General features: G+C 39.1%; 1 protein-coding gene across 2 annotated transcripts in view; it reads right to left on the bottom strand.

Annotated features, from left to right (window-relative positions):
- ak5 (adenylate kinase 5) overlaps positions 1-15,754 on the bottom strand; it is a 99,590-nt gene that overhangs the window by 38,410 nt on the left and 45,426 nt on the right. For both annotated transcript variants that reach the window (XM_024281640.2, XM_036216425.1), the window contains exon 7: positions 5,456-5,546. In XM_024281640.2, coding sequence (XP_024137408.1) covers positions 5,456-5,546 — 91 coding nt within the window. The remainder of the gene's footprint in view (positions 1-5,455; positions 5,547-15,754) is intronic.

Genomic DNA, 15,754 nt, shown 5'->3' on the forward strand with positions numbered 1-15,754 from the left:
TAGGAAAGTGACTATTTCCACGTAAAGTTATAAAACCCAGAGATTTTTTTTTTTTTTTAACTTGGCCGCTCTTATTTTGAAAGCTGAAACTACATGGTTCGATATCTGCTCTTAACATTTTCACTGAGCCAAACTATTCCTGTTTTTACAATTATTCCCTGAAATATTCCGTAGAACAACAAGTAAATCTAGCCTGGGAAGCCATTAAAATGCGTATTCACAATGCAGCGATGTGCGTCTTTGCTGAAGGTATTAAATGTGGCCAACATGAATTTCTATCAGCTTTTGTACTTGATTTCACTTAAAATACGTGGAAATAACATCCTCCAAAATAGAAACCAATTAGAATAATATCTGCTCAAATAAAAGATCAATATTTTCAATAAAACCTCATATATTGGAGGATTATTCAAATTTGTATTTAGATTTGTGAACAATCTAAGAAAGGAAATGAAAATACAGTTTAGCAGGAGATTCATGAAATAAATATTGTACATTTTTCTGTTGAAATTGGCTTGGTTACCTTTTAATTTTTAATGTAGAATTGTGTCAAGCAGCATTCAGCTGTCAGCTTTTCCGTTCTAAATGTGAACGCCGGAAGTAACTATTCGCTGTCGTCATTTTGTCTGGTTTCACAGTGAAAAGGATCTTTTATCAGAATGAGAAGATTTTCATTCAGAGCAATAATGTCTGTAAGTATAACCTTCACACTCAGGTGTCTCAAAGATCAGGTTGCCTTTGGTTTGAGTGTAAGGAGGAGTCTGCTCTGTCCTTCATGTCATGCAGACAGTGGGCGTCCAGGGCAGACGCTCTGCTGTCGAGCGCAGACGCTCTGCTGTCGAGCGCACCCTTTGCCACCTGAATCAGCCGTCTCAACCCAACAAAGACGTTTCCACCCTGACGCGCCTCAGCCTCACTTCAGGGGAAGAGAGATTCACTCGGACAGCGGCGGACTCTTGTTTGTGTGGTGCTGAGAGCGTGCAGACCTGCTGCCTTATTTCCCAGAGCATTCAGAATCTTTAACTATGAAACACTGAATAAATTCCCTTTACTGTAAAGCCTGCCTGAAGCTGAATTTTTGCTCAGACTAATGCGGGTTTGCGTCATCCGGAGCTGGAGTAGAGCGGAAAACTCACCCAGGGGAAGTTTTATTTACAACCCACATCCTGTGAAGCAGAGGCTGCTGTTTGGAGTTTTCACTCTCACTCTCTGAGCAGCAGCTCAGGTCTGGTTCAGGTGTTTCTGGAGGCTGGTGAGAGGATATGTTACAGCGCGCTTCCTGCCTGCTTTAACACATGAGTGTGTCTGCATCAGAACGAAACGTACCTGTAATCCTGACTCACTCTGTGTACTATTTTTACCAACCAGAGGCAACAGACTGCAGCTAAAACAAACTTTGATAATCTTTCAGTTTTTTAGTGTCAAATGAGCCAAAACGTTTTCCTTTTGAGAATCGTCCTGACAGGAAGATAAGTGAAGCTCCAGAGTTTCATATGAGTATGCTCCCTCTGAGTCTGAGGTTTATTCATGCACATTATATTACATTTTTAAAATCACGTAATAAAGGATGCATCGTTTGTCTGTGTTTAGAGTAAATCATTTGATGCAATCTAATTTTTATCTGTTAATGTCTATCTGTTTTTGTGTAACTTTTCAACACGATCAATGTAATTCCAGTAGATCTACTGGAATTACATTGATCGTGTAAATGGTTGAATAGTTACAGTATGTTAAAGATTTTGTTTTAAGCGTCACAGACGACACCACATCACACTTGACTGCAGCACACTCAAATGTGCTGCAGTCAAAAGTAGGCAAAGATGTTACTAATAGAAACATAACATTTATAATTTAATTATTATAAATATTTAAAAGCTACATTTTGTAAATGAAAAGCTTGATGGGGACAAAAATACAAACATATATATATATATATATATATGCAATAAAGGGAGATTTTGCTACCCTTTTGGTCTGTAACAAACGACCGAACAGCTTTTTTAGTGTCTGCTCTAGAGGAATGAAACTCTAACCCAGAAAATACATTTATGTGCCATCATTGACTGAAATATTTTATCATTGTAGAGTTTCCTGTTCACATAGAAAAACATATTTCCACCTTCATCTTTTAGTGAACCAGCAGAAATGATCAGATCACTCTGAAACTTCTGCCGCCAGTTTCTAAATCACTGAAGACATGTGGATCCAGAGATCCACATGGGCAGCACCTTCTGCACTTTACCTGATGATGCTTCAGGTCTATATCAATATTTCTCTCCACTTAGTTTCATTTGATCTATTTGGACTGTATGAAAGGTGAGACACATTTAGAGGTGATTTACATTGAGATTTTATGTCTTTTCTGTTTGTCAAAATTGGTTTTTTTGCAACACAAACAGTTTGAAATACTGTAAAACCATTAACTTCTATGTAAGAGTTATCAACAACAACAAAAAAAACTTTTAGATATAAAGTTTTTAATCAAAAAAGTTAAAACGTTTATTCCTAACCGATTAGATGAAGATAATCCTAAAAGGACGAGATGCTTGAGGGAGGAGATTCTCCACCCTATCCTCCAGACAAATGTGTTGCTTGGACACATTCACAAGTTGGATTTCCACTTTGCTTTAGTGTTATATTGTAAAGTGCAACCAAAACATGGATATTAACACAACTCTTCTCAGTGTGAAGAGTAAAATGTCTCCTTTCGACTAACACCTCTGCTGAAGTCTATCTGGAGACAAATGAAACACCTGCAGAAACCCACCGGAGCTGTTTTCAGTGCAGATTTCTAAAGGTTTGCTAAACAGATTTGATATGAAACCCTGCATTGCATGACATTATAACCTTACTGAGTCTGTGTCTTTCACAGAGCTCTGCTAACCCTCTGCCACACGTTGCTATGCCAACGCTTCTGGTAACCAGGCTGCTGGTGGGTGATGTTTTTGGTTCACACTTGTTCTCTCTTCTGACGAGTGTTGACTGTAAATATGCTGGATCTGCTCAACAATTTAGGCTGGACCTAATTAAGATAGAGCAATCTCAACAAAAACAACATCACTCATTTTATCATCACTTATTCTGACAAAGTGAGTAAAATGAATCAGGACTGTGTTTTTTTTAAATTGCATTCTAATAGACCTGTAACTACAAAAAATCCCATCATCTCCAGCATTTATTCTTAAGACCAAAGTAACACTTACGCACTGCACGGAGCTTGTTTCATGTCTGCCTGCCCCCTGCCCTGACCTTCATCTGGACTCTGACATCTCTAGTCTCTCTTGGATGATCCCATGCTCGTGATTGACCCCTGTCTGTCTGACTCTGATTTAGCTTCATGGACTGTTAGCTGAGCTTAGTTCCTGTCTGAGCTAATAAACCTGCTGCACATAGATTGTAAATTCAGACGTGTTGTTCGGAACAACTGTAGCGTCTACAGAGTGGAGAGTCCTGAAAACAAAATCACACTCTAGTTTACTTTTACTTCACACGTAAAAGTAAACTAGAGTGCAGACAAGTCTTCGCCTGCATGCAAAACAATTGCTCAGCTTTTTGCTTTAAGTTTATATCAACATTGATTGTTTAAGAGAGAAGAAGAATGTTTCTGTCAGAGGATGGGGAAAAAAAAAAATGAAATTAGAAGATATTTTTATTAGTGTGTCATTATAAATAAGAAAAATATCATGAAGTTCAGAAGGAGAACCATCGGATTCTCCTCCATGTTGGTTTTGGACTCCACCCGCTCATCACGTCATCAACACATCACGGTAAAAGCTGAGTCCCTGATTGGCTAAAGCAACAGATCTTCTTCGCCAAAGTTCAGATTTTTAAATTCTTGACATGCCACAATGCCATACCCAACACTCAGATCGCGTTGCAGGACCTCTAATGGAAGCTATACATTGACTTAACATTGAAACTGTACGCTTCTGACACACAAATCGGATTCTGTGTGAACGCAGCTCTAGAGGTTCAGTGGACTTTGATTTTTTTTTTGGTGTGAGTTTCTCCATTGATATGAATAAAGATGAACAAAACAAGGCTGTTACCTTGGCTTCCAACAAAATGAAGTCAATTCAGTCGCCAGATTTCCATGGTACGGATATCGCACAATTTCACCATTGTGGGACCAAACGGCATTAATAACCTGTGATTGGTCAAAGAATCTGTCAATGAAACGCTTCGAACATTTGAGGTGGGGCCAGCGGGCACCACATCCTCTTATTGAGGCATCTGATTGGCCAGTTTAAAACTTGAATAACTAGCAATCAGGAAAAAATACATCATGAAAAAAAATTGGTTTAGCAAGAACATGTTAAAAAGAGACACCAGAGCCAGAATAGTTGTTCTGACAAACAGAATGACTGAGTAATCGCTGTTTATCTTTCATTAGAAGTCTATGGGATTTCTTGGACCAGGTGGTACTTCCTGTTTGGAACGTGAGGCGAGAGGGGAGGATCAGTCCAGTTCTCTCTATATACTGTTTATGGTTTTTCCTTCTAGTGTGAGGCTCACTTTCTGACTGCTTAACCTTCTCTCTGATTATCTGGACGGTTCCTCCACATTGGCTAAGAACCAAAAGATTCAGTGGAATTGAGATGTTTGGTTTAATCCAGAATCCAGGAGAGCTTTTACACCTGTCCTGAACTCCATCATGTGAGCAATCTGAACAGATAGATTCATAACCAGGGTTTTACATGAATGAGTACAAAAGATACATAATGTATTAGTGAAGAATGAAACATAAAAAATTTCTCTATGTGTTCATGGACTATCAGCTATTATATAGAATGGTAGATTCATGAACAACAACAGAACACAAAATCCCCAGACTGTATATAAATCATAAATGATTGTCATTAATTTCTAGTTTTTCTTGAGTCATTCAGTTTGATGAAAAAAAAACATTTTTTCATCAAACTGAATGAAGATTGCACATATTCAAATGTAACTTTCAGAGAGTATTACAGACGATCTCAGACAGCTGACAGACTTTTACAAAATGGAAAAAATGAAGAGGCACAAAAACAGCTCCAACAAGCGCTGGCTCGTTAAATTCTCAGAATAACGTCTACAAATGCTGTAACTAAGCTATCAACTCTGATTATGCAAATCCTAAATGGTGTGGACTGGAGAACGCAGTGTGGTCCTCGGCAAAGAAACGTTGTCATCCCTCTAAATGACATTCTGCAGAGTTCCCCATCTGTGTGAATGCCCTTCACTCTGGCCTCTGTGGCAGAGGAAGCTGCTCGCTGTGTGCAGCTTCTACAGACTCACATCACATGCAAACAATATAGTTTTCATTTTCCATGTTCTAAAGAAGATGTTTAATCTCTTACATGTCAATTAGTAAAATAAATAGGAGCTCGTAGGTTTATTACAACATGAATTTGCATATTTAAAGAAAACAGCTTGTCCTGAGGCGTGTCTGTTGATGGGAAGCAGCTCCTCTTACCAGCTGCAGGCTCTTTGGAGGGAAACAGCTTGTTGTCCAAAGTCGTGCTGATGTCACAGAAGACTTCCTCCTCATCTCGGTCTGCATCCAGCTGAAAAAACATACAAAAATAACACAATTTAAGCACTAATGATGTCTTTTTAATAGTAAGAAGCAAGACTTCAGAAAGCGCTGAATGGAAACATGACACTATTTCCTTTTAATCCTCTGTAGCATCAGGGATGAGAGTCATAATAAGACGGAGCGTTTGAAGTGTCGCTGGGAGCCGAACACCCGGGTCATTCTGCATTCAGCGCGCACAGGAAGCTTTCACAGCGCAGCATTAATGAGCTGTGCTTCTGTTTCTGATGCTCTTTTTCAGGGCGTTCGGCGGAAGGCCGACTTCCTTCGCACATGCGGCACCAGCAAATGGACCGTGACGAATTTGTTCTGTGATTGAACTGGAGGCTGATGGATGCAGACTTCTCCTTCTCTTCTAATCTGCTGCTTGGACGTTCTTCCACTTTCATCAGGGGACGCGACATCCAGCTTAAAGGTAAACGGTGGATTTGTGCATGAAGGAAATAACTTAATTCATGACTGCCTTCTGTTTTCTGCTGCCTCAGGTGTGTCATTCCCAGCAAAGGTGTTTGTTCCAAACTAAATGAAGAAAGGGGGTTGTTGTTGACTCAGTGTGATGAAGACAATCAAACATCTACAACAACAAAGACTTGGATATGAAGAGTCCTCCTCACATCTGTATAACACAGAACAGTCTCTGTTCTTACACAGCAGTGTCTTTAAATCTGTTTAGACACGGCTGCTCGCTTCAATTCACTCAGCCAGACAAGAAGCTCAACGGACTCTTTGGAAGAGAGTTTAATTTTCAAGGGCAAATTAGCAGCGCTAACTTCACTGGGGCAGAAACTCTTGTTCATCTACGGTCAGAGTTCTTTATCAGTCAAAGGCATAAAATGTGAATGAACAGGGCAGGTGGATACCCTCACACAGAGATGGGAAACTTCTGAGAAATGGGCGTAGATTTTCATCCTCCCATCAAAAGTCCTAAAAATGTCTTGCAGAGGTTTATGTTTTTCTCTATTTTTTATAACATGTGGCCAAACATTTTATAAACTTTATATCAAATGACCTCAGTGACCCCAAAATAATTTCATTTAATTTAAAAATTTTCAAGGGGGTTCAAAACAAAAAAAACACAGAACAATCCAAAGCAAATACAGAAAAACCCACAAATATAAAAATATATACACATATACACCAAATTAAAAATAAGACAAACTTGCTAGTACACAAAGCTCTCCTCCCTCCAGCCAACGTTAGATATAAGGTAGACACCAGATGTAACATAAAGTAAAAAAAAAACAAAAACATGAAAAGTGTTTTCTGTTATCAGTTCTTTGTCTAAACGTAGACATATATGGTTTTCCAGAAAGCTACACATAATAAAACATTAATGACCCTTTCTGGGATATTTGCAGAAAAAGTTAAGAATTAAATCTTTCATTTTTGGATTTTGTTTTTAAAATCTCACTCTGATGAAAATTTCCGCTTTTTGAGTTTTTAACATGTGGTTGTGGTATTTTTCTCATGAAAGAGAACAAATGAAGATTTACACTAGCGAGACACAGAGCTATCAAAATCAGACAGGGGGGATCAGGGGCGGGGCTACTCAGCTCCAAAAGCCCCGCCCCCCTTCAGAGGAAATTTTGGAAACAGAGACTTCAGATCAACATGAAAAATTGCTTTTTAAGATATTAAAGGTGTGGGATTTTGGTTAAAAACTTCATAATCATAATTAAAACACTACTGGAAATGTTTTTTTTAAATAAAAAATTGTCATGGGGGACTTTAAACCTATGTTGAAAAATGGATTTCATCGTGCTTAAAAGGCCGATGTCATTGTATTCTTAAGCCTTTCAGAGTAAACCATATCCATATTTATAATAACATATTAACTTTGGCACACCAAAGAAGTTTCAGTTTTTTTATGAAATAAAATGAAGTAAACTTTTTTCCCACCCAGAAGTAAGAACATCTCGATCTTTTAGGCTCCACCTTTCACTCCCTGTGGGTGCTGCCCATTTCATGACATCATCCACATTCATTCCTCGGCAGCAGGTGTGCGTTTCTTCCATAAAAAACAACATCCAAACTTCTGCAAAGTACTTGTTGTGCATATGAAGAGAAAGTGTTTTGTGGATCACCACTAGCTGGGCGTAAAAATGTGTATGTTCGTGTTAGCCCTTGGGCGGTGCAGACTCTTTCTAAAAAGGGGCTGTTCCTCACTTTGTGACGTCAGCTCGCGAGCACCTGTTCGTTTTTGTGGGTTGGGAGGGGCTGGTGCTCAGAGTGCACGGTTTTAGAGAAAGGCTTTTCCTTTTTGAGGAATGTTTTTCACAAGGAATTAACATTATAATATACTGAAAAGCTAAAAAATGTTTGATTTTGCTTGACATGGGTCCTTTAAATAAAACTATGCTTAAATAAAAGGTCTTTCACAGAATAGGAGGAGCATTATATTTAAAGAGAATGACCCTGCAGAGGACATATATCCTCCAGTGGATTCTGACTGTAAGAACAAAACTCTCTTCCTGAACAAGAAACATAAAGCTGGAGTTTGTTTAAACAGTAGAATCTGTAGTTCTTGGTCCTGTAGTCTGACTTTTGTTTGATCATCAGCTTAAAGAAATTCATGAGCTGCAGTTTGATGCAGGTTATATAACATCCACTGTTCTTGATCTCTGAAGAGTCTGTGGGAGATGTGTTTATTTAAAAACCAGAGAAAGACATAAAGCCAGCATAAATAGATGTGAGGATTGACTCATTTCAGGTTGGTGAGCTTTGTTCGTCTCCGGTGGAAGGATAGATAGATGGATGCTGAAATTCAGGTTAGTTTCTCTTTTTTCCCAGAGTCTAATAATGAAACAGTCCTTCACAAGCGTCCTCAGAGAGGCCCGGGAAGATGGAGCGGGCTTCTTGTGTTTGTTCATTTCTGTGTGACAGCTAACAGCATGTGGGCAGGGAGCCGCAGCCGAACAAGCTCAGGGAAAACTTAATTAGATCAGCTTGTTTTCCCAGAATGACAGCACGATGCAGCCGTGGCCTCAACAAACAATTATCTCTGCTCGCTGCAATTTCAGCTTAATGACTTAGACGAGGACTTGTCAGAGGGTCTGCATGTATGTTCCTCAACAACAGTAACATTTGAGATGGAAAACTTTGAAAAGGCTGCAAACATCTGAGAAAGAAAGCTCATCTGATGAGCCTCATCCAGCTCAGAAAGTTCAAATGAACAACAACTGAAACCAGCAAATGAATGAACTTTGCAGAGTCAGCGATGTGCTGATGATGTGGATGATGACTCACTCCTGTTTAGTGAAGTTGCTTCTTCGTTAAAGAGGGAGAACAATGAATAGGAACTGATTACTTTGACACTTTTGGCATCTGCTGGGCAAAGTAATCAACCTGCAGAGACCTTCACAGAGCAGATAACTGCTGAGCAGCAGGAGAAACTGAGCCGTTCTTCAGCTGGGATTTTTTTTTTATCAGAGGAAAGTCCACTTACAACACGGCAAAAGCTAGAAATAAGTCAAATAAATAAGTGAAAATTCTGCCAGTGGGGTAAAAAAAAAAAAAAGTTCATCAGAAATCTCTAGTCACTAACGCTGGGTTCACAGGGCACGTGGAAGCACCAGAGTGCGCGGAGTCCGCGTAGAATCTGCTTCACCTGCAGTTCACATCAGACACGTATTTTTTTGGGACAGTTAACAGGCACTTCAGCTCACCTGTGGTTATTTAGAGCTCATTCAATTAATTTTTACATCGTCCATCTTGACTTGTTGACAACTGCTCTCTGCCTCTCTCTCGTTGATTGTGTTTTTAGACACCACACGCTCCCAAGTCGACCCACTACATGATCTGTGTTTTTCAGTCACGTGACTCCTCACTTAAACTACACCATAGGTGAACAAGGTCGCCGAATGGAAGCGGCCTCCGTTCTGAAGCATTTGAACCCGGCGTAAGACATGTTTTCTCAAACTAAGTTTATTTTGCTGTTAAAAAACTTTATTGATATTATTTTTCTTGCAAGACAGAAAAAATACACCTTTTTCTTGAAAACAATGATCTTTATACTTTTTTTAATTCAGTTTTTTGTGTAACACTGAACAATATTTATATACTTTGCAAATTATTTATGCTAAAAGGCAACATGCTACTTCAACATCATCTGGGATTGCTTTTGGATTCATTAGAACACAGTACAGTGTTTTTATTTCTAATCAGAGCAACTCTGATTTACTAGTTAGAAATATAAAAAAGCTAGTTTAGTGGCTAATCTATGGAAGCTGAAATCAGCCTGCCCTACTCTTTTTTTTATTGTTTTCTCATCATAACGAGATAATATCTTGTCATCACGAGAAAAATAATTTTTTCTCGTGATAACGACATAATTAAAAAAAGAACGAAGCATCCCCCCTCTTCCTTTCCCTCACTGAGATGCAGAGACTTCACCTGTCTGAAGTCTCTTTATTTTGTGGTTAACAACAATACCAGCAGAAGTGGATCCACCAAGCGCAGCTGTGTCTGCAGCTCACCACTCCACCAGGGGAGGGGCACTTTAAAAAAAGTTTCTCATTTGTAAAGATTCAGTAACATGTTACTTGAAAAAATAAATTCAGAAAAAAGTAAGTAAATTTTTTCAGAAAATAACTGAAAATATACCTTATTGTGGTATATCGTGATATATATTGTTATTGTGATATATAATAATTCATATCTTGATGTACAATTTTTTTCCATGTCGCCCAGCACTGAAGTGTGAGACATCAAATTGGACTTTAACTTTAAGCTTTTTTCTTTAGAAGTGATGGAACAAAAGAATTGATTTCCTGCATTATTCTGCTAGTACTAAACTATAAAGGATGAATTACACTTTTCTTTTGGGCTTCAGTCGTGTTTCCTTGTGTCTTAACTGACCATTCTCTGATAATTACACTGTTTTTTCAAAGATTTGCATTTTATTTTAGCAGTTGTTTTCCTTGTTTTCATTCAATAAAAATAACCAAGTTTGAATGTTTTTTAATATGTAAGACAGTCCACTTTTAAACATTTAAAGAGAAGGGGCGGAAAACGCCTTCACTGACAGGTTTTTAGCAATCAATAGTTTTACATATTATGTGTGAGAACCTCTAGATTTTCTGTGTTGTCTTCATAAAACCTTAATGTTCCTCATATTTTTTGTTTCAGGCTTGATCTGATGCAGGAATTCCCTTTCTGGATGTGTCTGTGTCTCAACAAAGGTGGCCTTCATTTTGAATATACACCGGGGACATAATTAGGCTGCTGTTTGTCTTCACCTGCTGATGTGAAGTGCAGCCGCTCTTTTTTTAGCTGTTTTTGCAGAGCTGCAGCTGGTCTCCAGCTCGGTGTTTATCTGCTCCATCTAACTTTGTCCTCCAGAAAACAGCCACCTGCTGGGGCTTAAAAACAAGACTGCCAGCGCCGACAAAACGGTGCACAAGAAAGAAAAGTGAGGAAAACAAAACACAGAACCAGAAAAAAAAATGCCTCCACAACAGAAAATCAAAGTGTGTTTCAATGAGTTTGTTTTCATAGAAAATGAACTGCAGGAGTTTTTGTGGGAATCATTTGTAATCAAGATACATTTTTTCTGTCAGCATTTTGATTTTCCAGATGTCCACTTGTTTGATTGCAGGAAGGATTTATGAGTTTGAGAGTCGCCGAGCGTGAAGGAAAAGTGAGATTGTGTTACGTTCTCTCTGTGACTGCATGAAGGGAAGTGGCAGCAATTTACCAGAGGAACCAGCCGCTGATGTTTTCTGTCTGTGTGCAATCACCCTGCAGGGACTGACCTCTGTCCAGAAGCTAAGAAAACCCAGAAGAGTTCCTACCAAAAATGAATGAGAGCTTTTCTTAGCTGTCAAACTTATCGTATTGTTTTTAAAGTCAAAATGAAGCGAAACTCTGAGCTGCTTTACAAAAATGTTGACAAATGTTTCTATTTTGGTCTGTTTTAACCACAATGGCAAAGCAGCTGAAAGTCTTGTACCAAGTACTTTCCATAATCTTAAATAACTGAATTTATTTTCAGAATCTGGATTTCAGTTTTAAAACAAGAACCTTTATGTTTTTCAGCTGCAGAGAGATATGACCTTAGAAATGCTGAAGAATAATTCCAGCTTTGGGATTTGGTTCATTTTAACAAGTCAAAAAATGTATTTTAAGGAGAACTTAACTACAGTTACTAGAGTTAAAGTCCCTGCAGGTTTCACACAACGTGATGTGTAAAATCTGCTCTCCATATTTTACCCTTGGGCAACAGTGAGCTGCAGCATTTGCCCTAATCCAACCCCATTGAGTCCCATTTTAGGAAGACTTTCTTGGGAACCAATCATAAATTTAACCGACAACCTCCCAGTCACGGTGTGGACGCTCTGTCACTGTCTTTGTAAGAAAGGTGACACACCCCGTCACAGTTACATGAGTTTATTGAGGTCTAAAGTTGTGTTTGTTTCAGCAAGACAGTAACTGGTGCACACATCTCGTGCATGCCAGTTTGCTTCACGTGCGCATGAGAAACCAGTACTTTATAAGAAATGTCCAGGTCACTTTAGGGAGCTCCATACTTTAGGTTTCTAGAATTCTGCTTATAAGCCTTGATTCCACTGAGCCGCCCGGTCCGGTATTGTAAAATGGACCCATGAAACAGTACTGACCTGTTCCTGTTGGGGCCCCCATTGGTTGTAGTGAAAATGAAACTGAACAGTTGGGGCGGAGCCACTGTTGTCACCCGGTGATTGGCAGAAAGTGATGACGACATCAGAACGCACCAGTATAGCGCTCATTTAAGATAATGTTTCCAACGTTTGTAAGCATTTGAGTTTTTGCAGTTTCCTGTGTACTCTTTCAGTCACGAATCTATGTTGAAAATGTCAGCAAACAACAGCGAGACCTCATCTGCGGTGGAACTGCAAACGCTCCATGCCAAATCACGATTTCCCAAACCGTGCAATTGTTCACATCTGTCGTCACGTTTTTGAATGATTCAACACAAACCAGAGTTGGTTTGTGGTTTATTCTCATAATTAGGATTTAATAGAAACAGGTTTTTTTTACATTTCTAGAATTTCAATAAAGTTTTGTGTATATGTGTAATGGAGCCGCATGCAGCTACTTTTATCTTTAATGTAGTTTTGTGTTGAGTTTTTAGCGGATGTGATTTGCACTTCAGTGCCACCTTAAATCTGTGCCGCAAAAACACCTAAAATAAAATGTATCCTTTTTTTTTCAATGATTAACCATTTATTTTTCTAGGAATTATCAAAAAGTTGAATATTCACAGCCAAGAATCTCTTTTAATTGTCTTTGCACATAAAATTTGCTTTACAAATAAACTTTCCCTTTATTTTTCTGAAGCACTAATTGTTGACAGCAGATGTAAACTTTTATTAAGTTATTATTTTCAAAACAAGCATGAAAAAATGCTATTCCCAGTACTATTGCAACAAAAGCTTTACAACCCATTGTAATGACACAGATAGCAGCAGGTTGACCTGAGCAGGTTGATGATCCAATGATATTTAATGCATGTAAATTAAATACACCCAAAAATGTGAGTTTTCAAGAATATTCACCAGTATTTCTCCCTCAGATTTTACGGAGAAATGTGAGTTCCAAAGAAAATGGGATGAACCACAAAAAAAAAAAAAAACTTGGAGACTTGGAGTACATGTTCATGATCAGCAAGGTGACATCTTTTCATTCACACATGCATTTCTCAACATAGTGATGGAAAACTAACTGATGCACGCTCCGAGTAAACAGTGACGCAGCACTGCTGCACCACTTAACGTGTTTGCAGAACGAACAACTGAAAAAAACACTTCAGGAGCTTTGTGACCTGCTGTCCTTAAATGCTCCCGGCAATAAAACAAAAGCTAAATCCAATTTTCTCACTCGGGGTTGACAGTCGTGGAAACCAAGTCACTTTCTAATGCCAGTAAACTAGGAGATGTACTGAGTATTCCCTCAGCTGCTAGGAAGAAGGATCTTTATGAAGACTCAGACGGATCAATAGAACTCCCACGACAGGAGTGGGCTGTTGTTTTCTGGAGCCAACATCTCCTATTAGCACTCGACTGGCACAAATCAGGGATAAGTCGATGATCCTCTGCACCACAAAAGACAAACGGATGGAGATCCCACAGGTCCTCAGCACAGCCTGCCTCACATTTTGTTTCTGCAGCTGTGTGTGGACCAGAACCGCAAACTAATGGTACCAACATCTTGCATTAAACCCATCACTCTTCGCTCAGGTAGACTAATAATGTCTGTCTTTTCTGTAGAGCTGACAATCACATTCAACAGTTCCAGGCGTTTCAGAATTCCCACTGACATTCACACTCCAGCATTTCCAAGAATGCCAACAAGGTTTCTACCGGCAGCAGGTGAGTGACAGGTCTCCATAAATGTTAAAGAATCAGACTAACCAATAATTAGCATATCCTAGTCGACTGTGTTGGTTGTTAGCCTTTGAAAGTCCATCACAGCCGTGCATGCTGACTCCCTGCTGTGTGCCTGACTGAATGCATAACCACGGCGGCCCTCACCTGTCCACACCAGGTCCCACCATCAATCGTGTATGTCAGAGTGAATACCAAGCCATGAGGTTAATTACATTATTCATGGACCTGCCAGACAGGGTTCAGTCCATGCATTCATCAAGAGACAGACTCTATCATTTCTGCTGCATCTAAATAAGATACTTTGCACTTTATCAAGGCTGGTGGTGCATTTTCTGATGCCTCCATGAAATCTCAGTGACACTCCAAACATAAGACAGACAGGCTGAGCTGCTGCTGCTTTTTCGTGAATTGGTTACAACTCTTTCCAAAGTAGGATAAAGTGACTCCACATGGCTATCTATTGCAAAATCTGTTTAATTCTAGTGTCTCTCTCAAAGCCAATGTTAGTATCACAATAACAATATAATAATCTATTATCTATTAATAATCTATAATAATTTAGATGTTTAACCGCTCACATATATGTAGCCACATGTCATTCATATGTGTCTAAGTTGTTCATTTTATATATATACATACATTAAAAAAGCCCCTTTCACCCTCCACTGGTGGTTTCTCCTCCGAGCTCGGGTCCTCTATCTGAGGCCTGGGAGCTTGAGAGTCCTGCAGTATCTTAGCTGTTCCTAGCTCTGCTCTTTTCTGGACTGAGATGTCTGAGGTCTATCCAGGGATCTGCTGTAGCCACTCCTCCAGTTTGGAGGTTACAGCCCTGAGTGCTCCAACTACCACGGACACCACTGTCACTTTCACCTTCCAAGCTTTCTCCAGTTCCTCTCTGGTATTTCTCCAGTTTCTCATGTTCCTTCTGCTTGATGCTACCATCGCTTGGTACTGCCACACCCATCACAGCTTTATATATACACACAACCGTTCAAAACTTTGGGGTCACTGAGAAATGTTTATATTTTTGAAAGAAAAGCCCTATGCTTTTTTGCCAGTTAAGATAACATTAAACCAATGAGAAATACACTCTTTTATAATTCTTCAACCTTCATATTGACATTGGCATTTTATGAGTACTATTTACTGAAGCTGCCATGAAGACCAGTGAGGCGTCTATTTCTTAAACTGGAGACTCTAATGTTCTTATCTTCTAGCTCAGTTGTGCAGCGGAGCCTCCACCTTCGTTTTCTATTCTAGTTAGGGCCTGTTTGTGCTGTTCTCTGAAGAGAGTTGTACACACCGTTAAAGAAAATCTTCAGTTTCTTGGATGGAATAGCCTTCATTTAGAAGAATAACAATAGGCTGGAGTCTCACATGACAGTTCTCTTTTTCTGCCATTTTGAGCGTTTAATCAACCCCATTAATGTGATGCTCCAGACACTAAACCTACTCAAAGGTCAGTCTTATAGCTTTTCTAACCAGCTAAGCTGTTTGCCTCTGTGCTAACATGGATGTACAAGGGGTTTCTGTATTACAGCAATCTTTTAACTAGTCTTTGATTTGTACTGTTGTTTTTTAATGTTTTGTGTTGATCAGTCCAGCTGTCTGAGACAGGACTCCTTTGAAAAAGAGATTGGTAATCTCAATGGGACTAATTAAAAGTTAAATAAAGGTAAAACAAAAATATCTAGAATTAAAACACTGGATGATGATGAAAGCTGCAGATGAAACATTAGAGTTATCACTGCTGCACAGCCCCAAGCTAGACTTTACTATCAGCCAGTTTACTGGAGATTATACTGAGAATAAT

The sequence above is a fragment of the Oryzias melastigma genome, linkage group LG17 (assembly GCF_002922805.2).
Source record: "Oryzias melastigma strain HK-1 linkage group LG17, ASM292280v2, whole genome shotgun sequence".
NCBI classification, from domain to species: Eukaryota; Metazoa; Chordata; class Actinopteri; order Beloniformes; family Adrianichthyidae; genus Oryzias; species Oryzias melastigma.